The following is a 25,056-nucleotide window of genomic DNA, read 5'->3' as shown; positions in this document are numbered from 1 at the left end:
GTTATAAATCCAGTAAGCATATTTGTTGATATGAATGGTACTGATATTAGAATACTGTATTTAAAAGGAAAAGTGGCTTGGATCTTATTTCCTGTATTTAACTACAGTGATGAAATATTTGTATGGTGTCTGCTATCATGTAACTGAGAACACAGTTCTTTCCTTTCAGCTTTTATTGTCTCCATTCTAACCATATCTTTGAACTGTGGGTAGGAAGCAGATATTTTAATGAGGATCATAAATATTTCAGGAAAAGATATTTTTCTTAAAGTTAGTGGAGAAAAATTTAGGTTTTTTAGCTTGTAAATTCAGAATTTGTTAGCAACCATCTCTGAGTGAGGATGACCTGGCCTTTTCCAGATGTTGGTTTTTCTCTCAGCTCAGGTGACTTTCAGGTTTATGGTTCTGCACTTAACCATTTTTCTGCCAAACATTTTTTTCCCCCAGAAGTTCACTGAGAGAGTATTTATAGAAGAGTTTTCTGAAGGTAAATCAGTCCAGAAAGAGCCTTGGTGGTACAGTGGCTGTTAACATTTAGATCGATGGTTCAAACTCACCAGCCACTCTGTGGGAGAAAAATGAGACTCTTTGCTCCTGTAAAGATTTCTAGTCTTTGAAACCATAAGAAGCAACTCTACTTTGTCCTAGGGGGTCACTGTGAGGCAGAATTGACTTGATGGCAGTAGGTTGGGGTTTTAATCAATCTAGGATCTCTACTTCAAATAAGTCGGAATGCTAGAGGCTTTATAGCTGGACACCCTATATTTCTCATTCCAATATAATTCTGTCTTTTAAAAATCTTTTTATCATGAATTAGATAGGCCTTTACATATCAGAGCATCCTTTTCGCATTTAGCAACTTAAACAACTTATCCACCCTCATATGACTTGCCCTATTTCTGTGTCCCCACCCCTGCTCCCACCCCTACCCTCATTTCCCTCTTTTAGGCTTGCCTTTCCTTTCACCCAGGTGAACCTTACCTGCCCTGTAGCTCATCCTACTTCCTGGTCTCCCTTCTTCTACCCCTGGTGACAATCCAAGTGCATAGCTTATGGTATAAAACCTTTTCTTATTTTTTTTCATATGAGTTGTCTATACAACATTTATCCTTGTGTGATTGACTGCCTTCACTCAGCATCATGGTATTTCACAGTTTCAGTGTTATTCTTTAGTGATGGTTAGTGTTCCCCTCTATGTACCGTATATACTCAAGTATAAGCTGACCCAAATATCAGCTGGGGCATCTAATTTTAACCATAAAAACTGCATTAAAAATGTGCTGAAAAACTCGACTTGTACACGAGTATGTACGCCAGTTTGGTTATCCATCACAGGTTGTTTCCATCTTCTTACTGTTGTAAATAGTTGTGTGGTGAACGTGGCTGTGTATGTATCTGCTCATACTGCGTTCCTTGTTTCTAGGGGCTCTCCCCTAAGAAGCACTATTGGTGGGCCATATGGGATTTCTATTCCCAGTTGTGTGAGGAAGCATCAGAATGCGTCCCACAGTGTGGTACTGTTTATTTTACAGCCCCACCAGCTGTGCATGAGACTCCAGGGTCTTCGCACACCCTCACGCCCAGCATTTGTTTCCCCCTCCTTTTTAGGACTTTTCTATCCAGGCCAGGGTGAGGTGGTATCTCATCACTGTTTTGATTTGCATCCCTCTCTCTGACTAATGATGGAGAACATTTCTTCCTATGTTTGTTGGCTGCCTGAATATCTTCTTTGGTAAACTCTCTATTCCTATTCCCTGCCCATTTTAAAAATTGGGTTATTCAGCTTTTTCGTGTTGAAGTGCTGAAATTTTCTATTGATTTTTAAGGATTAGCTCCTTATTTTAATATTACCAAAAGTGTTTTTTTCCTGCCCCATTTGCGGGTTTCCTTTTTCTCTGTTGCTCTGTACACTATCATATTTTTAAGAGGTCCCAGTCATCTAGTTTGTTTTCTACTGTATGTGTAGCTTTCATTTTGTTTGGCCATATATTTATGCCATGTATGAGGCTTATTTTTCCATTACTATCTATATAGTTCTAGGACTTATATTTAGGTTTCTAATCCATCTTGAGTTCTTTTTTTTTTTTTTTTAACATTGGGTGAGATCTGGGTCCTGTTTCCATATTATTCTTTTTATTGAATTTTCTTTAATTTGATGACATTATTACAAATGGAGGAAAACTAGAGAAAACCAGCTTATGATAGTTGCTGCCTCTTTTGGGGTAATATTGTGGTCATTTTGTGCATTAAGAGATGTAAGCAGCAGCCATCTTTCCCGTAATGTTGGTGCAGAAAGCATTGTCTTTATGCTTTCTAAGAAGACTCAGGAGAGATACTTTTTCTCTGGTCTTAGCACCAGGAATCATTGGCATTCCTGTTGAAGAGCTAGGGAGTTGGTTATTTTATGGATGCTAAAAGTCATGTAATCAATCCTTTGTCCCCCTGCTTTAAATTACCTAATAGAAAACCCAGGGAACAATTTCTGGCTCACAGGACTTAAAGATAAGTATTTTGCATTTTCATTTCATGCCAGAGTTTCTTATTTTTCACCCTTTTTGCCTTAATTGCTTACTTATTTCCTCATGTAGTTTAGTGAGAGCTAATTCTGTATGCTTTTGAAAGTTGTCTGCGTTCTCCTAGAATACAGCAGGGCACACACAGAAGTAACATTAGAGATCACATCTACCAGTTTTGCCTCCCTGCTTTCTTCCTAATCATAAGAATAGTTTTGTTTTACTTTTAGTTTTGGGCTTTAGACTCTTTTGAAGGTCTTATTAAATTTGTAGGGGGAGCAAACAAGGTATGTGGGAGGTGGGAGGGGACATTCACTACAACTCATGGTGATTACACAGCTCATTTTTAAAGTGATTTAACCATGGGGCGGGGGAGAGGAAATGTTCAAAATTGATTGTGATAATGATTGTACAACTCTTCTTGATATGATTGAATTTTTGAATTGTGCGATATGTGGACTAAGTGCCAATAAAACTTTAAAAATTTGTGAATGTTTGCTCTGGGAAGAGCACATGGTTATATGTCCATTTAAAAAAATTACATAGTTCAGGGGATCTATGAGACTTCAGAAAACCCTGTAACAGATCATTTATCTTTATCTGAAATACAGTGTTTAGCAAATGCCTTTTTGTATGGTGGTCATCTCTAATCATCTGAATGTGATTGGAAATTTAAGGTGTGTTCACTAGCAGCTCATTTTCAATTGTTAAAGGTTGGGTCCTATGGGTCATTCAGTGAACATGTTAACAAATAAAAGAGTTACAACAGTAGATATTATCAAAGTAGTGGGAAATTATTTTCTGGTTATAAAATTGTCTAGGATCGTGTTTGGGCAGTAATGTTTGCAGTAGCTAGCAAACATTAGTGTTACTTAAACTGTTATAAAACAGAATATAAAATTAAAGATACCATGAATTTATCATGGAGCAGCTGAATATTTCATAAATGCTTTTGATGGCATAACAAAAGAAAAGCGTGTGACTCAAACCAGCTACCTAACTGCAGTGACATCTGTTCAAAGATTCACAAGGTGTAATGTTTCAATATTTTTACTGAAATTTAATTTTAGAAGTAATTCTTGTCCTCTGTACACAGTTCTTTGTTTTAAATGAATTGAGATGAGCAAAAAGTCTCTAAAGCTTAATTTTGGACAGAATAAGATAAGTCGCATAATAGCTGTTGGATTTTAACCCTAAATTATGAGGGGGCTCCGTTCTGAGGACTACTTGTCAGTCAGTTGTGAAGTAAGTTGACTACCTCATTTTTGGCCTCAGTTTTGATTATTACTACCCTTTAGTTAATCAATATTTTTATAAATCTGATAGCTCTCTTTAGAGGTTGAAACTGTAACTTAGGAACTTAATTGAAAAATAACCCAAATCATTAAAATTTCCCCTGACAATGAAGAAATGTGGGCTAGCTACCATGTGGATTCTGTCAGCTGTGGTAAAATGTCTGGCTGTGGAAGGCTCTGGGTCATCATCCCTGAGCATGCTGGCGCACGTGGTGCTTCTCTTCAGGAAGTTAGTGCGAGTCACTGGGTGGCCCTTTTCTTTTCCTCTTTCTATGTTTCATGGTAGCATCTCACTGAATCCAGAATGTGCCCACAGATTTAGCAAAAGTATTAGCATTGAGATAAATGTTTTTAAACAACTAAAACTCCTGTCTTAGTTTTTAAAAAAATGAGAATGCTGACACATTGTAATTAGTAGTAGGGAACATTTTGTATAAAAATGTTAAAACACCCAAACCAAACACTTTCTGACTCATCATGACCTCATATAGGATTTCTGAGAATATAAACTTCTATGGGAACAGGCAACTTCATCTTTCTCTGATAAATTGTTCAATGTGTTAAATCTCTCTGCTACCAAGTCAATTCTGATGCATAACCACCGTGCAGGACAGAGTAGAACTGCCCCTGTAGGATTCTGAGACTGTAACTTTTTACAGGGATGGAAAGCCTCGTCTTTCTCCACAGAGCAGTGGTGATTTCTAACTGCTGATGTCTTGGCTAGCAGGCCAATTGTAACCCACTATGCCCCCAAACAAAATAAAATATTATCTTTTTTTAAAGGAAAAAACAAAACAACAACAAAACAGTGGTTCTTAAACTCTCACACAGCACCTCAGCATACTTACTGACAGGAAGAATTTTCAAGGCTGTATTCCCAGAGATCCTGATTCAGTAAAGTTGATGTGGTACCTCAAACTTGGCATTTTTACCTCTCTCTCTCTCTCTCTCTCTCTCTCTCTCTCTCTCTCTCTCTCTCACACACACACACACACACACACACACACACACTGGCATTTTAAATAAGCACAATGGGGGATTGTATAGCGTGAGAAAAACTCTATACAATGTACCATGGGACCAAGAGCTTGAAAATTATTTGTTTTCAAGCTAATGTTTATTGATTAGTTTGTATACATTGGTCACCTTTTTTAGCTTTATAAGATGCTTCATTTTATTACAGATTGTATAGGATGAAAGTGAGACAATTCTATAAAGTTATGCAGCTGTAGTTTGCTAGTGTTTTGTTGTTTGCTACAAGTAGTCGTTGTAAAAAATTAATCGCTAAAGGAGATAGTTAAGTTTTTAAGATTTGGAAAGTAAACAGTTAAAAGTAAAAGATATGTAAATTTATGTCATGTTTACATTTCACCTGCCCTACAACAGGGGCACTAATGGTGGAGTGGTTGAAGCCCTGGGCTGCTAACCCTGAGGACAGTGGTTTACACCTGCCAGTGGTTCCAAAGTAGACAGTGCTTTCATTATGATTTCCAGCCTCAGAAACCAAGGAAGTTCTGCCTTGTCCTCTCATGTCACTGAGTTGGAATGGACTCGACTGCAATGGGTTTGATTTTTGAAAGGAATTAAAAGTGAAATATATATCTTTTTATCTTTAGTTCTTCTCTTTCCAATTAATAGGAAATATATATTTCTTGAATATGGTACTGTGTTTGATATTACTGACTGACACTTGAGGGGGCTTCAAAAACTCATGGAAAATTCCACTGTAATTGCATTTTTACACAAACTTTTTGAAGCCCCCGCACGTGTGTGTGTTTACACACACATTTCTCACTTCTGTGTCTTGGTTTAATGTGGTCAGCTCTCTCATTCTTCAGCAGTTAACATTAAAATGTAAAAATTATATTAAAATTTAAAAATTATTACGCTTCTACTATTTGTAGAGTATGTCCACATCTGTATGCAGGCTGAAGCGATTCTCTATAACCTAATCATCTTCTCTGCTGCTTGTTCTGGTCATTTTGAAAAGTTGGTAGATATGTTTGTTCTGACAATGTGCCTCTAAATAACTTCTCAGAAATATATGACATATTGAATTCATGTAAGCAGGGTGAGGAAAATGACCCCAAATCGCCGACAGACTCAGCTCTTCTTTATCTTAGTTGATGCTGCAGGGTTTGAAAGTGGTAGAGAATTGGTATTGGTGGCAGTGGTAGGGTAAGCATCTTTACCCCTCACTGGTGGAAGTACAAAGCTGCCATGCTTGAAAGGCGTGGACCTAGCTTCCTGCCGTCTGCTGACAATGTGTGAATAGAGTTCCTTAGGATTATTTCCACATGTTGTTTTAGTATAAGAAAGGAGAGAAATATTATTATATACAATAACATTATTGTTCAGCTCTTTTTCTATAGTAAAAATATTCCTTCATATTAGTGATGAATTAATTATTCCATTTGTTTCTACACCTCAATACCACTGTTTCAAATGTCATTGCCTTGTTCTCATTCTAATAGTTAATTCTACTTATTAGTTCTCATATTCTATTCTACTCATTATATAACATGCATTTTTATATTTTGTATCTGTTAAGTTGATCAACTGGAGTTTCTTTTAAAAGATTAGAGAAAATCATTTTGAATGCATTTTAGAAAAAGATCAGGCTTCAAATAGCTATTAGTTTTATTCTGTGAACTCTAACCCATAATTCTACATTCTATTTGTATGTCTCTAAGAGCTCAGCATCTCTGAGTATTTTAGTTATTTTTCTTGTCGTTATAGTCCTGTTTTATTATTTCCTCCTTTTCTTCTTTTATAATATGACCTGAGCCCTTTTCCTTGCCACTTATGACTATTGTCATGTTGACGGAGCCGGTGGCGCAGTGGTGAAGTGGTTGGCACCCACCAGCCTCTCCACAGGAGGAAGACATGGCAATCTATCTCCGGCAAGATTTATGGCCTTGGACTCTCGGTGGGGCAGCTCTATCTTGTTCTCCAGGGTGACCGAGTTGAATTACAGTTTGTGGGAAAATGGAATGAAAAAATTTTAGTTGGTGGCACTAGGTTAGGTTTTCTGTGAATATCATTAACTATTTGTATTTAATGGAAAGACTGAATAAACCAACATGCTGCATGTGAGGTAAATAATTTACAACTAGAACATTCTTAAATAATGTTCTGTTCCTACTCTTTTCTGCTTTTATTGTGTTTTGTGTGTGTGTGTGTGTGTGTGTAGTTAATGCAAAGTATAATGAAGTAACTCTTGGGCCACTGAGGAGAATCCAGCTTGGTGTGGTTCTTGTAGTCACCATTTTTCATTCTTCTGTCTTAGACCAGAGACCTTGTGGTCATTTGGCAAACCCTACTGACTCACATTACTTGTCGCGGTGCAGTCTCTGCCGACTGATAGCCAGCACGTTTTTCCAGACCTTTCATGACCTATCAAGGTGATGGCAGCAGTGCCATCCTCATGTCGTACCCGAATGATTCTCTCCGTGTTTTGCTGTTCTGTGCGGGTCCTTCCAAAAGTTCTTAGAAAGAGTCCACCTTTTTTCTATTCCAGTTCCCACAAACTCTTTGAAGTCCCTCCTCATTGGTTTTTTAAAGCTCATCTCAAATGATGCTGCTTCCTTGTTCTCCTTTCTCATTCCGGTGCTTCAGGCCTTCTGCCTGTGTGACTCTCCCTGGAAAGAGGACACTTTGCTCTTCTCAGAAGGTACTGCAGTAGCTTTTGTCAACAATACTTTGTTTAGGCTGTACTTGACGCGACATAATCCTTTTCTGAAAGCTCTGAGTAATTTTACACTTTTAATTTACCACATTCCGCTTTCTTTTATAGGCATTGCCACACTTTTAAAATGCCTTTATTCCAAAATTTAAGCTCTTCAGAGTAATGACTCTGTAATTCAAAGAATCTCCCAGTAATTCCTTTGACACTGTAAGAGTTTAAGTGCTAATTCAATTACAAAGCTTACCTACTTGGATAATCATAAAATGAAAGTATATTGACTTTTGGAAAGTACCTTTGAAATTTATTTTGTGAAATAAAACTCTAGTACAGCACTGTTTTCTTATAATTTTAGGTTTCTACCTTTAAGTCTAATCTTAGTTAAACATTCATAGAAGTGAGATTGCATTATAATTTTCTTTGAGGGAGGTAAAAATAGATCACATACTTAAAAATGAACTAACCAATGGTAAGAAGTATAAAAGTTTTATGAATGGAATTTTATCTAAAAGCATACTTATAAATAATTTTCATGATGGTTGTAAACACCCATTGGATTGTAATCGATAGAATAATTAATTTAATTTAATTAGCAAATAAAAGAGTAAACAAAAATCCCTATACTTTGTTTTTGAGTAATTTTAAAATTAAATTATTTCTATTTAATTTTAATGATCAATGAAGAATTAACCCAATTAGTCATATAGAAATTAATGTTTATACCTGATTTGTATACCAAACTGAAAACAAAACAAAACCCACTGCCATTGAGTCAATCCAGACTCATAGCAACCTGTGTCGGGATTCTGAGGCTGTAAACCTTTCTGGGAGCAGGCTGCGTCATCTTTCTTCTTTGTAGCACATGGGTAGGACACATTGCATTGGGGGGCGGCATTCTATGATACAGAGTTTATTGCTGCCTCTCTTTCACATTTAAATTGTTTCATGTTACCAGGAAAAAAAGTTTTTAATTGCTTATTTTCTGGTAAATCCTTTGAACTAAAGTGAAAAATTGACTCAGTGACATGAAGGTTCAGATCAAGAAAATAAAGGGAACTCAATTTTGCTTAGAGAAGACATTTAATAAAAAAGAAATGTTGTCTAAGCTTTTCATTCTCTGTTTTAAACAGGTTAGTAATTGCAACATTTGTGACTTGTTCTTAAAAACAGAAATTTTAACACATAAATATTGTTTTGGTTTACATATGATGTACTTTTAAACACATTTAAAACCTATTAAAATTTTCGTGGTGTGACTTTTCTTTGCTGTCAATCAGTAAATGTATTTTTATGTTCCCTTTAGTTGTGTGGTACTGCGCTGTAGGACTTCAAGGTTAGAACTGCGCCATGTTTCCAGTTACATAAAACTGCCCCACAGTGTGTCCTGGGCTGTCATTTTTGCAGAAAGAGACTGCCACCTCTTTCAGCTGAGAAGACAGTGCTGAGTTTGAACCACTGGCCTTTCAGCTAGCACCTGAGTGTTCCGACCACAGTGCCATCGTGCGCTGTGAAAGCTCATCGGTGCTGAAATGCCTGTTACCTTCAACTGCACTGATGATCTACCAGAGACACGCATGGTGTAGAGGGACAGTGGGGTAGAGAGGGGCATTAGAGTAATTGCTACTTATTTCTTATTTTGCTCAGTTTCTAATCACAGAGGGAATGACAGCAATTAGATAAGTATATTAGCAATCTATGGTTGTAAACAGTTCTTTGGCATACTGGAAGACTTGAATATTAAAAATATTTAAAACATAAAGACGTTTTTACAAATATTAACTAATTTTATTAATATTTTAAACTAAACATACATATTTTTATTTGATTCTCTAGTGATCCTAATTTTAAATTGGCATTTAAAAAATTTTAATAAGGCTATAAGGAGGTGTACTCTGTGCCAAATATATTTAGTGAATAAAAGTTTCCTTAATATCTTTAGTCATGAAGTCTTAATTCCTCCTAAGAGTTTAAAAAAAAGTTCAGCTTGCTTATGCTACATTTTGTTAAATTGAAATATTTGTATAATTGAAATATTTATGTAACAGTAGAAAATAGACTGCATAAAACTGGGCTCTACCATATTTAAGATTATTGTTAACATTATCAGAAACAAATCACTACTTAATCTACTAGGTGACCTTAGGAAATTCAAGCCATTGCATCATACTTAATTCCCCAAGGATTTCAAAGTATTCAATAAATGAGATTGACTGAATCTCATTCATTTGCACTATCATTGGGGTGTTTGACTCATTTTTTTCCTGCTTAAACCGAGCTGTTACTTGATTTTAGTGAATGCAGTGTTTAAAAAAAAAGAATACAAAGTAATCAAGTTAACTAATTTTAAGGTAGCAAGTACTTGTCCATTTTGAGCGACTAATTGCTAATTTTCTAATACAATGATATTAGCACTTATTGATAGGTTACTAGATTGTAACACTAGGAAACTGTTTAATATGAGATTCTCAATCTTGAGAATTTATAGTCAGGATTAATTATTTCATAGCTTTCCAGTGTGATTTGAGGATTGGAGAGAAAATATTTAAAGTTAAAATAAGTGGTGTGGAATTTAGCAAGGAGTGGGGTTTACTGATTTTTAGAGTAGAAACAGACTTTATAGTGTGAAACACTGGTAGTATGATCGCGTAGGCAGACTGTGTGAACTGCGTCGCTCTGAAGCTCCTGATCATCTCCAAAGCTCTATTAGCTTTTCCTCCCGTGATAGAGTCTTTTGTTTGTTTGTCTTTTGTTTGTTCTTCCTGGCATTTAGATATGGATGGTTATCTTCTATTTTAATGAAAGGCTAAAATGGGGAATAGTAGGCAATCTGTTGATGTTGGTGCACCCGTTTTTTCCCAGTACGCGTACTGTATGAACCCGATGCGTTTGAGCTCAAAGCAGTGTGAGGATGGAAGAGCCTTGTTTGAGCTCCTTTCCTCGCCTCTCTGCGTTGTTGGGGTCTTTGCATGTTATGGTATCGTGCCCTGGACCTTAAAAAACCCAGCTTTTCCCCCTCACAAATTGAATTTTAAGCCTTCCCTAACTGGTGTGCTAGGGTTGCTTATTATTATCTGGTTTTCGACTTTTAGAATTTCGATCGCTGCTACAGCTTTTTACATTCAAAAAGTATGTTTCATACATAGTTGTTTTATGTTTCAAATAGTATAGCAAGTTGCCTACATCAGAAACATAGTGTAGTAGGACAGAAGATCCTGGATTGTCTAAACCGTTTTGAGTCTATGCTTTTTGGTTTTTATATTAAAGTGTGATTTGAATTATCATCATACAAACAAGTCTGTAGTTAGTGTCTTAGAAACGATGCACTTTATAAAAAAATTCAACGATACCTGTGTCAGTTACATTTTAAAAGTTGTACACTTGTTTTAAGGCTATGTATTTATTCTTTAGAAAATATGACGTACATTAATATCTTCTGATGGACATAATAGTGACAAAATATACACAAGATGTTACTTCAACAAACTGCCATGCAACAAATACATTAAGTAATGAAGAAATTGAATATATATGTCCTAACCTAATTGACATTTACATAGAAAATTTACAACATAACCAATACTTAAAATTTTTCCCCTTCTATTTGGCAGTAATTTTACTTTTTACAATTTTCATGTAAAGCTCATCCGAGTGTGATTTTGGTGAAACTTAGAAGTTGCTCTAGTCTGTGACAACCTGAGGTACTAAACATTTCTCTCTGATTTCACTGTCTTCAAAGGTAATTTTTTGGTTCCTTTTAGGATCTATCCACGAGTTATGTATTACAGCATTATTAGGCATGGGGTCAGCTTCTACGATAGAAACAACTCGCTTTTTCATTTTACTTTTCAAGACCTTTTGAAATTTTTGTCTAGTGAATGCGTACAATAGAGGGTGAAATATGGTTGTGCCATACGCCATGACTAGAAAACACAATCTTAATTTTACCAAAAGGTCACTTGGGCCTACACATAAAATGGTGGTATTTAAAACAGAAATTGGTGTCCAGCAGAGAAGAAATGTAGAAATGATCAGTAAGGACATTTTGAAGACCCTCTTTTGCCGCTCTCGCCGTTCCCGGTGCCGTTTCACAGCTCTCCGCAGGGCGATGATGACGGACACCGAAGTCCTGACCCCGAACACCACATTCCTGCCCCCACTGCTTTGAGACAGGTCTGTGGGCTCATGCTGCGTCGTTAGAGAAATGGTCTTTTTCTTCCTAGTTTTCTTCTTCTGCCCTGTTGAAAATCTTGTGCCTATTCGAATATTAAGAGCCTGAAGTATTTTGGTGTACGTGATTAACATGACGACAACGGTGAAAAAGAATATTGGGATCTGTACCAGCAGATGGTAATACATTCCCAGTTCAGTGTAGTATTCATTTGTACTGACGCACAAAAGTGTCTTGTTTTCCCACGTATTTCCACTCGGAAGGCTGAAAAAATTGACCTCCATAAAGGGAATCAGGAAGGAAAAAAATGAGAAAATCCATATGGATATCATTAACATTACAGCTCTGCCCATTGTCAGGATTCGGTTTGCAGGTTTTACTGAGATGTCATATCTGTCCAGAGTGATAGCAAAGACGTTGATGGCTGTGGAGACACTCGCAAAAGATACACAAGCCTCGTGGAAGCAGCAGATGAGAGCGGTGTTACTCTCCAGAGAAAGCAGAAGGATCACCATAGTGAGAGGGATGCACCCCACGCAAATGATTACATCAAGCACATGAAGGTTCATCGTGATAATGTTACTGACAGAGTTGATTAGGTTGGATTTCATGCAGTAAAGTACCAGTACGGTGAGGTTGCTGCCCAGTCCCAACACAATTTCTAACATCAGAAATCCGGTGAGAGACACTTGAAAGCTTAATGGATATGATAGTGGTTGGTACATATTGGTGTCGATGTCATCAATGTCATCTCGCACTGTAATGTTAGATTCAGACTGCATGTTGACTTCCAGAACGGGAGGAAAACACATTCTTTTGGAGCAGTTGGTGTTTTTCCTAGAAAGTAAAATAGAATACACTATTGATATTTGGCAAATTAAATGACCTGTATCAAACATGTGCCCTTTGTAAGATATTTTTTATTGTGCACCTAACAACCACAAGCTTAAGTTTTTAAGTTTATAACTAGTACTGAACACGTCAATTTTTAAAAATATCCAGGTTGTATTGTTTAAATGTAAAAGGAATCAAGTCTTATTTTGAAGAAATATCTGTATGGGGATGACTCCTGTATACCAACTGAATTTACTAAAATGGGGCTCCTTATTTGGGTTCTTCACGCTTATTATTTCAGGCAAAGTATATTTCTGTATCATCAAACTACCCAGTATGCAAAAGTAATTTTAACCCAAGTGTTTTAAAATTTCATTTAAAACTGTTGTGAGTAGGTGGAAAATAAATGCTATTTTAATATGTTCTAGCATAATTAGTGTAGGTGTAATTATTCCTGGGAGATTTCAAATGAACGGGACAAGTGTTCATTTAAAATGATGTCGTACAGAGCACCAGTTGGTTTTAAACTGTTTTGCCCATGTTCTTCATTAAAATTCCAATTCAGAAGCCAGCAGTGGGCTTAAAGGGATCTCTAGAGTTATTCCTACAGACATAGGCAAATGATAAGTATTTTATATATGATGTTTATGTATATGATAATACTCTGAATTTCATACTCAGCAACTTATACAAAATGGAAGATATAGGAAATTATGTTGGCAGTAGAAAGGAGCCACAGAGCTTGGAAAAAGAACAATAATCATTCATGAATGATTTTATTTTGTGGCCCACCCTCTTTTTGGGGAGGGGTGTGGGGGAGAATTTTGTTGAAGGAGAAAATGAAAATTTAATGTCATATTGAAAGCCTCTTTTTGAGGTGGTTTATAATAATTTACCAGTTGATTTTATTACTTTAAATAAATTTCTAGTCAGAAATTAAATCATAGGGAAAAGGGAAAATAGTATCTTAAGTTCATTTTTAAAGGAAGCTTTATAAGTTACACATTGCTTGTGAAGCCTTTGTATAAAAAAGCAACCAGTGTATAATTTGAAATTTTAAAAATCCCACTCTTTAGCTCATCAGTACAAATCTTTGTTTAGTATTTGGGGTTTTAGCATGATTTATAAATATAATGTTTGCTTTTTGGTTAAAATGCCAGTAATCCAGTAATCAGTATATTCAGTTTAAAATAGGAAATCATACAACCAACTATATTTCACATTTCAAGTGCACAGTTTGATTGCAAATTTCTATTTAAATACAAATGAAAAAAGAACAACATTTTTCAAATATCATATGATTATAACTTTTAGCCTTTCATTTGATTATAACCTTTAGCAATTTTCAGGAAAGAAATATACTTATGCATTTTATTTTTGGAATTAATATTACAGAAACAAATGCTAATGTTACCAATCTATTTTGAGCATAATATGAAGCATTGCTAGAGGCATATTTATTCAAGTAACTGATGGCCTTTCCTCAAACTGGAAGCCTATAAAAATGGAAAATAAAAGTATGCCAGGTTTTCTGATCTGGCAGGTTTGTGTCACATAGTTGAATTTACAGTTAAATCAGAAATGTCATGTTGGCTGATAATTAAGAAAACGGCAATTCCTCTAGGGAAAACTCTTATCTTTTGTAAATGTTAACTAGTGAAGGGTCCGAGCATCTTCTGACCTACCTGTTTGCTGTTGCCTTAGGGGCCTTTTGACTCTATGGCAGTTTTTCACCAAATGATACACGATGCCATTGCCAGACTTTTGACATGAATTGTCACCTGACAACACTGAAGTAGCTGTGCTTATTTCATGTCTTGTAGAAATGCTTTCATTTTTCTCTCCAATACTTCAACTGCGTGAGTTGTGAAATTTAGTTGGCTGAGGCATTTCTAAAACCCAGTGCATAATACTTTGTTTTGCTTTAAGAAGTCACGACCAAGAGGAAATATCCTCAAAAGAGGATTTATGTTTCCCTTGGAAGGGATGTATGATAGTGTCTCTTTTATATTCCAGGATGTGTGGAAACCAAAAAGGAGACATAAGGTTTCTAGCTTCTATTATGTATTTAGACAGCCTTTTGTAAATTACACGTGTATAAAGCAATCCTCATTATTTTGAAATGGTTTCTTGGTCACATAACTTGCTTTGTATTATAAATCCAGTCCATGGTCTTTTTGATAAAAACCACCTGCTACTTAATTTGATTTGCTTTCATTAGAAGAGGATACATAATTGGCCATTAAACTCAGATGGAAAAATCCATTAGTCATATCAATTGATAGGAAATATCAGAATAGTGTAGCAAATATTTGTTAACGCTTCCTTTAACTTGCTGGTAAAGTATATATTCTCCTTTTAGAAATTAATGTTTCATGCTTCTTCAACGACCAGTAGCATCCAGAATTCTGGTATGTTAAAGTATAAACTCCCCCGTTAAAAATTCTCACCATTTTGTTTTCAGGCTTTTACAGTGATAAAGTTTTCTTTTTTGCAGCTTTTATCTAGCATCTTCTTAGGACACCATTGACTTGTTATATCCTGGGAGCAATGTAGCTCTCTTCCCCGATTTTAACTCCTTAATGTCTTAAAATCCTGTGTTAGAAGACCATCCTGCAGTCCGAGGCTTAGACAGCCATGGAGATGCTTGCTCTGTTGCATTCTTCATTAGGGCAGTTGTAAATACTGAATTAATGACTGTGGGCCCTTGTGAAAAAGAAAAAGAAATAATGGTTAAGGAATCGAGTACCTAATAATTTCCAATTAACTGAAAATATTTTAAAATCATGTAGTGTTGGTTATCAAAATAAATAAGCTATGTTATCAGAGCCAGAACTGTAGGCATAAGCTTTCTTTATGTTTCCTTTTCCTAAGAAAAAATGTATATATAATCTTATCAAACAGCATTTTTAACTTTACAAGTAAAGTCTTGCGACAAAAGCTGCTTTTTTCAAACTAATTTTTCTGCTCGCATTTTAGAAGCTAACCTGCATCTTCAGAGATTATGAGCCATTAGCATACATGAGCTATACGGTCGTTCCCTCTGATAAATTTGACAGTATTTTTCGCTCTCAGAATAATGTAGTTTGGCTAATTCTTAGCACAAGGTTTGCATTTTAGCTGACTAAAACAGATTATATGATAAGATACTATAAATTTCCATTGATGAATTAATTGTTCAGGTGGTTGAAATGCAAAGTCAATATAAAGCTAACTACCAATTGAATAATTTTCAGTGAACATTCTTATCTGAAAATTAAGCAATAAATAATAACTAAATAGTAAACCTGGTTTCTAGACATTGAAGGCTTTCTCTCTTTTTTTGAACACTTGAGAAACATTAAGAATATTTAATATGTTTGAAATAATTTAAAGCTGGTGTCTTCATAGTGAATTAACAAAGAAAATTCTTTGTATTTAATAATACATTCTAAAATATGACATTCAAACTATAGCATGTCTTAAATAGATCTGAAAATTACATCTCTAGCAATAAGTAGAATTAAACAAAGTAACTTATACAATTTAGGCTGCAATTTCCCAAAGTAATTTTACCCCGCTGTGCTGATTCAAAAGCAGCTGTATACTAGCATAAAGAGCACATCTTACCTCGGGTACAGATTTGATGGATTCTTGATGTAGTTGAAGCGTTTCCAGCTTGATTGATTCATTTTGTTCACTTGCTAGTGGGACTAGGGAAAGAGGGTCATGCACATCTCTTCGACAATGACCTTAAGAAAAACAAGTGCCTGTACGGTGCCATTGTGTCAGCAGTCCTGCTAATGTATAGAGCATGTCGTGCTGCTTAGAGGCTGCTGCAGTCTCTCACTCTTCCAACTGTGGAGTCAATAAGCATCTGAAAAGGCATAGTGAAAGTAATTTAGCACACTGAAGGCTTCTGCTCTCCAGAGACAACATTTACATCAGTCTTTCTGAAAAAGGCATGGCACGGCTTCTCAGAGGAAAGCCTTTCTGAGGAGCTTTTGCAGAATGACAGCCTACCTTGTCGCTTCTCTCCACTGCAGAGAGATGCAGTGCATTCACTAATTTTGATTGGTCAGTTGTATTGGGCTTAAACTGTGCTTCATATGTATAGCAGGGATTTCCCGCCCCCTTCTCACCCTGCCGTTTTATATAAGGATGCTCCCCCCCCCCCAAAAAAAAGCTAAATTTATAAGTGCTTGTATGTTGCTCTTAAATAGAATTAGTAAATTGGTCTTTTAACCATGTGCATTCTATTCTGGTTGGTCACTGAATGCTAAGCAGTTTAAAATGCAAGGAAATGAGAGGCAGGAATTGCACAGTAAAAAGTATATATCCCTTTTAAAGATTTGATAATTGCACTTGAGAAATATTTTAGATATCTATATGTTTCTGATTGAGATTCTTTGTTCTACAAATAGAAAGCTACTGCATCTTTGCTGTGAACCACATTGAATTTCAACTATTTTTTTGTATTCAAGTCATTTTCTCTGTGTATTTCAAAGTATTGTGAGTATCTCAGGGTGATAAACTCTGTTATGAATTCAGTATTCATTCATTCAAGTACTTATGTATTCATTCACTCAAAATATTAATCAGATTGACTTAAGGCGATGGTATTAGAAATTTGCTATAAATCTCATTGCTAGTCTCAGTGTATAAAAACTAATAATTGGCTTTACTTTTAGAGATTACTTCACCTGTGGGAATCCTTTGATCATCTGCCATAATATTTATTTCAACTGACCTGAACAATCTGCTTCTTCTTCTTTTTTTAAATAAATCATTTAATTGGAGGCTCTTACAGATCTTATAACAATCCACACATCAATTGTATCAAGCACATTTGTACATACGTTGCCATCATCAATTTCAAAATATTTTCTTTCTACTTGAGCCCTTGGTATCAGCTCCTCATTTTTCCCTCCCCCTGTCCCTCCCTCATGAACCCTTGATAATTTATAAATTTTTTTTTTTCATGTCTTACACTGACCGATGTCTCCTGGAAGTGTATCCTCAGGGGAGGGAGGGAAAATGGGGAGCTGATACCGAGGGCTCAGGTAGAAAGATAATGTTTTGGAAATGATGATGACAACATATGTATAAATGTGCTGCACACAATGGATGGATGTTTGGATTGTAATAAGAGTTGTATGAACCCCCAATAAAATGATTTTTAAAAAATGAATTGCTATTCCCTTAATATTGTATGTAGCTATATACTAATATTGTTGATAAATGCATATGGTAAGGGAGAAAGTAACTAAGCTGCATGTCTTCATAAATCAGGAGAAAGTAAAATAAATTTAATATAGCTATACTGTCAAAAGAATAGAAATAATGGTATAAGTAATGAACTTTATAAATTATTTTAAAATGGAATTTTATTAGCTTTGATTATCTATAAAAAATGTTCTAAAAGTAAAATAAAGATGTTCTACTCTCAATAGTGAGGATAATTTTATTTTGACTTAATATGTAACATTTTTTATATTTGTTGACAAAATTGAATACATGTTTTAGGTGGCTGAATTGTTAGAATATTAATCACCAATTATTCTATAGTTTAGTGATATTCTCTATTTTAAAATATTGTATAATAAACTTAATTTGCAATTGAAAATATTTTATAGTTTTGAAAAACATGTACTTTTATCATCTTCCCATTCACAGTAATGGCTAAGTAGTATATAATTTTTGAATTGGATTTATATGGAAATTGTGACATTTGACAGTTATGTAATAATATAATTTGACACATTAACATGATTTGGTATGTTTTTTGGGGGGTAGTTTTATAATGATTTTCTAATGATATAACCGTCCATTTTGTGATCTGATGTGATCATCAACCATGTTGGTAGGTAAGGAGAAGGATTAACAAACAGAGCTGTGGATAAGTCAATATATGAGTGGGCCCCCAAGTATCACTATTACAGTTCTTGTCCATACATGGGAGAGGTTTATCCCAAACAAAATGTGTATAAACATGCCTCTGCAGTCTGTGGGGGGCTGCCAACCAGTTATCTCAGTAGCACACTTGTTTTAGACTCATTAGGGTGTCTACAAAAAATACAAAACTTTTTGTGTCATGGGAAAAAAATTCTGATGAGGTCAGGCTAATAACACATTTTTAACAACCCTCAAGTGTACCTGCTTTCAAATAATAAAAGTTCTGCAACAAAGTTATAGAAAGGTGTTCCATATAAAACAACAGGCTTTACGTTGGTCTAATATGTTAAGGAAGAGTAGAAAGATCTCAAAATAAAGTCAAGAGAAAAAAGAGTATCAACCTTGATGAAGGAAGAAGCTATACTGAAATCCAGAAATCAGTGGAAGAAGATTGTAGAGTTGCCATGGATGCAATAAAGTGAGATCTTCATTTTCATGTAGTTGGGATAATTAAGTGGAATATTGGGATAATGTCATTTCCTGAAGATGGGTTCAACATTTTCAATTTTAAGTGAACATCTTGGTTTCAGAAAAACTTTGGCTCAATGGGTGCCTAATGTGTTAAGGGGGTATCCGGTACCTCAATGAGCGACTCTTTCCATCAGTCTTTTAAGCAAGATCAAAGCTAATGACGATGATTTTGTAAACAGATTATAACCAAGGACATATCTTTAATTAAATAATATGATGCAGAGAGCAACGCCCAAGGAGATTCGCTGAGCCAGTTCAATTCAAGGCAGAGGTAACTTTAGAAGGTCATGGTGACTTTGGAGGGGATTTGAAAGGGGAAGTCTTCACAGAGTTTTTCAGAAAACACAGGAAGAGCATGGGGCCTTATTAGGAAGAAATTTTAAGAAAATTGAAAACTGCTTGGGTGAGAAAAGGCCAGGAAAATTGTGCCAAGGAATTTTGTCTCATCATAACAATGCAACTGGCCATTCTTCGAGGGTAACAGGACTGCTGTATGACAATTTCATTGGAAAACTTTAGCACACCCACCCCATGGTACTGGTCTTGTCCCTTCAGATTTCTTTCTGTTCACCAAAGTCATTCATGAAGAAAGCAAAAGATCATTAAAACGACAGGAAAGAAAGAAAAGATCAAAGTGGGTATCAGAAAACACTCTGAAAATTGCATCTGATCTTAAAAGTAGCTGAAGTAAATGGAAGTCGAAGATCTAAACAGAACTGTTTAAAGGACAGCTCGAGAAGGTGTTAAAAACTCAAAAAGGAAGAACACACCCAGCATGAAAGATCTCAAGGAAAACGTCAAGCCTCGTGTTGCAGTCGTGAAAGATTCTATAGGCCACATATTAAGTGACACAGAAAGCGTCAAAAGCAGATGGAAAAAATATACAGAATCATTGTACCCAAAACAAACTAGTGGATATCCCACTATTTCAAAAGGTAGAATATGAGCAAGAACCAATGGTGCTGAAAGAAGTTCAAGCTGTACTGAAAGCATTATCTAAATACAAACCTCCAAGAATTGATGGAATACCAATTGAAATATTTCAACAAGCTGATGAAGTCCTGGAAGCACTTACTCATCAATGCCAGGAAATTTGGAAGACAGCTGTTGGCCAATCGACTGGAAGAGATTCATATTTGTACCTATTCCAAAGAAAAGTGACCCAACAGAATGTGTAAATTTTAAACATTATCATTGTTATCACATGCAAGTAAAATTTTACTGCAGGTCATCTAACAGTGGTTGCAGCAGTACATTGATAAGGAGCTCCCAGAGGTTCAGGCGAGATCCTGAAGAGGATATGTAACATTGCTGATGTCATATGGCTCTTGGCTGAAAGCAGAGAATCATCAGAAATATGTTTCCTTGTATTTGATTGACTATGCTAAAGCATTTGTCTGTGTGAACCATAACAAACTGGATATCCTTGTGAAGAATGGAAATCCCCAAATGCTACATTGTGCTCAAGCAGAACTTATACCTGGGTCAAGAGGCACTTGTGAGAACAAGGGACTACTGCTTGGTTTAAAGGTGTGTGTCAGGGTTGCTTTATTTCATCATACTTATGCAATTTATATATTAAACCAATAATCAGAGAAGCTAGATTATTTGAAGAGGAATGTGGCATCAGGTTTGGGGGACAACCTATTAAATATCCAAGATAAGCAGATGGCACAACCTTACTTACTGAAAGTGAGGAGGACTTGAAGCACTTCTTGATGAAGGTCATGGGTTGCAACCTTCAGTATGGATTGCAACTCAATGTTAAGAAGACCAAAATTCTTGCATTATGATAAATGGAGAAAAGGTTGAAGTTTGCAAGAATTTTGTCTGGCTTGGATCCACATTCAGTGCTCATGAAAGTAGCAGTGAAGAGTTCACAGGTTTCTTTCATTGCATTGGGTCAACTGGTGGCACAAGACCTATTTTAAAGAGTTGAAAAGGGACTAAGATACACCTAACCTAAGCCATGGTATTTTCAATTGCCATATATGCGTATGAAAGTTGGACGTTGAATAAGAAAGCCCAAATAAGAATTATGGTACTGGCGAAGAATATTGAAGGTACCAAGGACTGAACTCCTAAAAGAACAAGCAAATCTGTCTTATCAGAAGTACAGTCAGAATTTTCCTTAGAGGCAAGGATGAGGAGACTTCATTTCAAGTACATTGGACATGTTTTCAAGGAGAGATCGGTCCCTGGAGAAAGACATCATGTTTTGGAATGTGGTGGGACAGTGAAAAAGATGAACACCTCTGACAAGATTGATTGACACAGTCGCAACAATGAGCTCAAACATAAGAACTCTTGTGAGGTGTGGTAGTTACATAATCTGTTTTCCATTCGAGAGGATTATGAGTAAATGGATGGAGTCTAGCATGTCAATAATTGTATACCCAATGAGGTATCTGTGTGGGCATAACCTTCCCCTGAGGATTCTGGGAATTCCTGTATATCCTCCCTGGAGGCAGGAGATACACTCTTTCTCTGCTCACTCCCTGAGAGATGCTCTAATGACAAGACACATGACACCATGTTGCTAGGACCCTGTGCCCTGGGAACTAAAGGAGTCACTTGGAGACCCCTGCCAACACTGAGATGCTTAGAACACCATTGGATCCACAAGACTTCCCACCCACTGGCCTGTGATCTTCTGCATTCGGCATCATTGCATGTATTTCGTGAGTCTGAAGAGGACTTTATAGATTGGTATCAGACTTAAGGACTTGATCTGGACTGGGCTGGGATGTTTTCTCCATAGTCAACTGCTCTTGTATATAAAGCTCTTTTTATACACATTTGAGTATCCATGAATTTGTTTTTCTAATCTACCCAGACTGACACATGAGAATAGCATTAGACTGGGCAGTATTTTGTTGTGTTATACAGGGGGTCGCTATGAGCTGGAATTGACTTGATGGCAGTGATTTTAGTTTTGGTTTGGAAAGTGCTTTGAAATCATTTGTAAGATAAATATGAGAGTGTTCGTTTTTTATTGTTTTTAAAAAAATTTTATTAGGGGCTAATACAATTCTTATCACAATCCATACATATACATACATCAATTGTATAAAGCACATCTGTACATTCTTTGCCCTAATCATTTTCAAAGCATTTGCTCTCCATTTAAGCCCTTTGCATCGGGTCCTCTTTTTTCCCCCCTCTCTCCCCGCTCCCCCCTCCCTCATGAGCCGTTGATAATTTATAGATTGTTATTTTGTCATATCTTGTCCTATCCAGAGCCTCCCTTCCGCCCCTCTTCTCTGCTGTCCATCTCCCAGGGAGGAGGTCACATGTGGATCCTTGTAATCAGTTCCCCCTTTCCAACCCACTCACTCTCCACTCTCCCAGCATCGCCCTCACACCCCTGGTCCTGAAGGTATCGTCCACCCTGGATTCCCTGTGCCTCCAGCTCCCATATGCACCAGTGTACAACCTCTGCCCTATCCAGTCCTGCAAGGTAAAATTGGGATCATGGTAGTTGGGGAGAGGAAGCATCCAGGATCTGGGGGAAAGCTGTGTTCTTCATCGATACTACATCGCACCCTGACTGACCCATCTCCTCTCCTAAACCCCTCTATGAGGGGATCTCCATTGGCCGACACTTGGGCCTTGGGTCTCCACTCTGCACTTCCCCCTTCATTCACCATGGTCATGCAAAAAAAATATATGTATATTCAGCGATCGTATCATGGAGGTGTGCAGACAATGATATGACTTTTTTGTTCTTTGATGCCTGATAACTGATCCCTTCAGAACCACGTGATCACACAGGCTGGTGTGTTCTTCCTTGTGGGCTTTGTTGCTTCTGAGTTAGATGGCCGCTTGTTTATGTTCAAGCCTTTAAGACCCCAGACACTATCTCTTTTGATAGCCGGGCACCAACAGCTTTCTTCACCACATTTATTTGTTCACCTGCTTTGGCTTCAGCAGTTGTGTCGGGAGGGTGAGCATCGTAGAGTGCCAATTTAATAAAAGGAAGTATTCATGCATTGAGGGAGTGCTTGAGTAGAGGCCCAAGGTCCTTCCACCACCTTAATACTAAACCTATAAATATAGACACATAGATCTAGTTCCCCATCCTTATATATATATTTGCATGTACATGTCTTTGTCTAGACCTCCATAAATGCCCCTTGACTCCTAGCTCTTTCCTCCATCTCCCTTGACTTTCCTCCTGCCCCATCACCATGCTCCGTCCCCACCTGGGCTTCAGCTATACCTCTTCTCTACGCAACCTTACCCTTGATCATTCCCCACCAGGCCTGCCACTCCCCCCTCACTACCATTTTGGGTCCCATGTTGTTCCCTTGTCCCTGTGTTTGTTAACACCACTTCCTTACTCCCTTACTTCCCCCCACCCCAAGTCTCCCCGGAACTGTCGGTCCCATTGTTTTTCTTCCAGATAGTTCATCCAGCCTGTCCTATTCAGACAGACCTGTGGAGACACTAACATGCATGAAAACAAGACAGAGGAAAACAAAGCAACAGTGTACAACCATACAACAAAACAACAAAAACAAACCACTGGAAAAGAACAAAATAAAACACTTCACGAAAGAAAAGCTTGTAGTTAGTTCAAGGATCGTTTGTTGGCCCTTAGGAGTGTTTTCCAGTCCAGTCTGTTGGGGCACCACGCCCTGGCCCCAAAGTCCCCTTTCAGCATTCCCTGGGGACCTTGCCACTCCATTCCCTTGCTGTTCCGCTGCACTCCCCCAGTGCTTTGCCTCGGTGTGGTGGGATCAGGTCAGGTGCAATGTCCACACTGCCTCTCCGATGATATCACCCTTAGTCACTGAGGAGCATCATGTCTCGTAGTGGGACCAGCCATGTTGTTCTCTCTGTGGACTGGCTGCACTGAGAGTGTTCGTTTCTAATCCTTAGGATCATTTTTTTAATATCTTTTAAGCCATCTTGCTTTATGGTTGCTTTTTTGAATGACTATTTAACATTTTAAGCTTTTAACTCTGATATTTTAGTTCAGTGGACAAAAGGTTATTATGGTTTAAAACTAATTCAAAATTTTCATTTGGGTTTTCAACTTTAAAATCTTTGCACAACAGCATTTTACCAGAAAAACAGAAATAGACCATCTGCTGAAACTGGTAGTGGGTAGGGGTAGGCAAGTTTTATAGTCAACAACTTGGCTGATTCATTACCTGTCAGAGAATAAATAAAACTGAATCATAATTTGATAATGTACATACATCAGAATCACATATGTCTGGTAGATACAAAGTTCCACAAGGCAGTCTTTCTTCCATATCCTTTCCTACTCTAGCTACGTTGGGTCTTTAACAATTTTCCTTTCTTTTGTGTTCTGTATGTCCATTTATTAAGCAAGAACTCCTGCTTCAAATTCAATACGTTTATTAGGATTAGTGTTGAGAGAATTATTTTCCTCTACATACAAAAGTACAGATTTGAACACCGTGCAAACTATTTGGACAAGAATGATGAAAAATTAATCCTTCAGAGGAAATGAAGGGGGGAATCCAAGGACAACATGAGACTCTGTCTGATTTGGGGGCAAACAGGAACAAAGCCTTGGCGTTCCCCAAGACCATTCCACACATAGAGTCAAACCGAAGAACCAGCAGGGCTGGGTTCCCCCTGAGGGCACTGGTGCCAGTTTGATAGAGGAGACCCCTGGATCAGCCGTCAGTCTCTGCCAACATATGTGATGTGAACAGGACCCAAAAGGCTCAGAACTGTGTTTCTGAAATGTAGTTATTATATTCGAACGTTACCATTTAGCCAACCGACTTGACTTTCTTTGTTATAAAATTAGTACATATGTTGACCCTGCAAGGATAGCTGAAAACCAGTTCTGCAAGTCCAGGTCACCGTAGAGCAATACCTTTCTCTTGCAGTAGCTCAGCTAACTCCCTCAGCTAGGTCTTGACTAAGGACTGGACTGTGGGGGCAGGGAAGCCACAGGAGCAGGGACACATCATTCCCACTGCTTAGAGCAGAGCGTTTCAATCTAACTGGAAGGGAAGAAAAGGTCACCAAACAACCGGAGCCAGTCTAAAACCCCTGAGGATGGGAGTCCCATGGACCAGAGGGAGCAGGCCCTTAACATTGGTCAGTTTTCATTTTTCACACTATATTTGTAAATCACTGGCCAGCATCACACAGTTGTATAAAAATAGT

General features: G+C 37.1%; 2 protein-coding genes across 2 annotated transcripts in view; one reads left to right on the top strand and one right to left on the bottom strand.

The window, feature by feature from the left end:
- COG5 (component of oligomeric golgi complex 5) overlaps positions 1–25,056 on the top strand; it is a 291,974-nt gene that overhangs the window by 52,340 nt on the left and 214,578 nt on the right. The gene's annotated exons all lie outside the window — the stretch shown is intronic.
- Positions 11,172–14,258, bottom strand: GPR22 (G protein-coupled receptor 22). The gene is made up of 2 exons (XM_075557665.1): positions 14,181–14,258; positions 11,172–12,498 (listed from the first exon to the last, which is right to left on the bottom strand). The coding sequence occupies exon 2, from the start codon at positions 12,471–12,473 to the stop codon at positions 11,172–11,174; it is 1,302 nt and encodes a 433-aa protein (XP_075413780.1). The 5' UTR covers positions 12,474–12,498; positions 14,181–14,258.

Source organism: Tenrec ecaudatus, chromosome 9 (assembly GCF_050624435.1).
Source record: "Tenrec ecaudatus isolate mTenEca1 chromosome 9, mTenEca1.hap1, whole genome shotgun sequence".
Classification (NCBI taxonomy): domain Eukaryota; kingdom Metazoa; phylum Chordata; class Mammalia; order Afrosoricida; family Tenrecidae; genus Tenrec; species Tenrec ecaudatus.
The sequence above is the reverse complement of the archived record's forward strand: the minus strand, read 5'-3'. Positions and strand labels throughout refer to the sequence as shown.

Coding starts and splice junctions, on each gene's coding strand:
- GPR22 (XM_075557665.1), bottom strand. CDS start 12,473: ATGTGTTTTCCTCCCGTTCTGGAAGTCAACATGCAGTCTGAATCTAAC.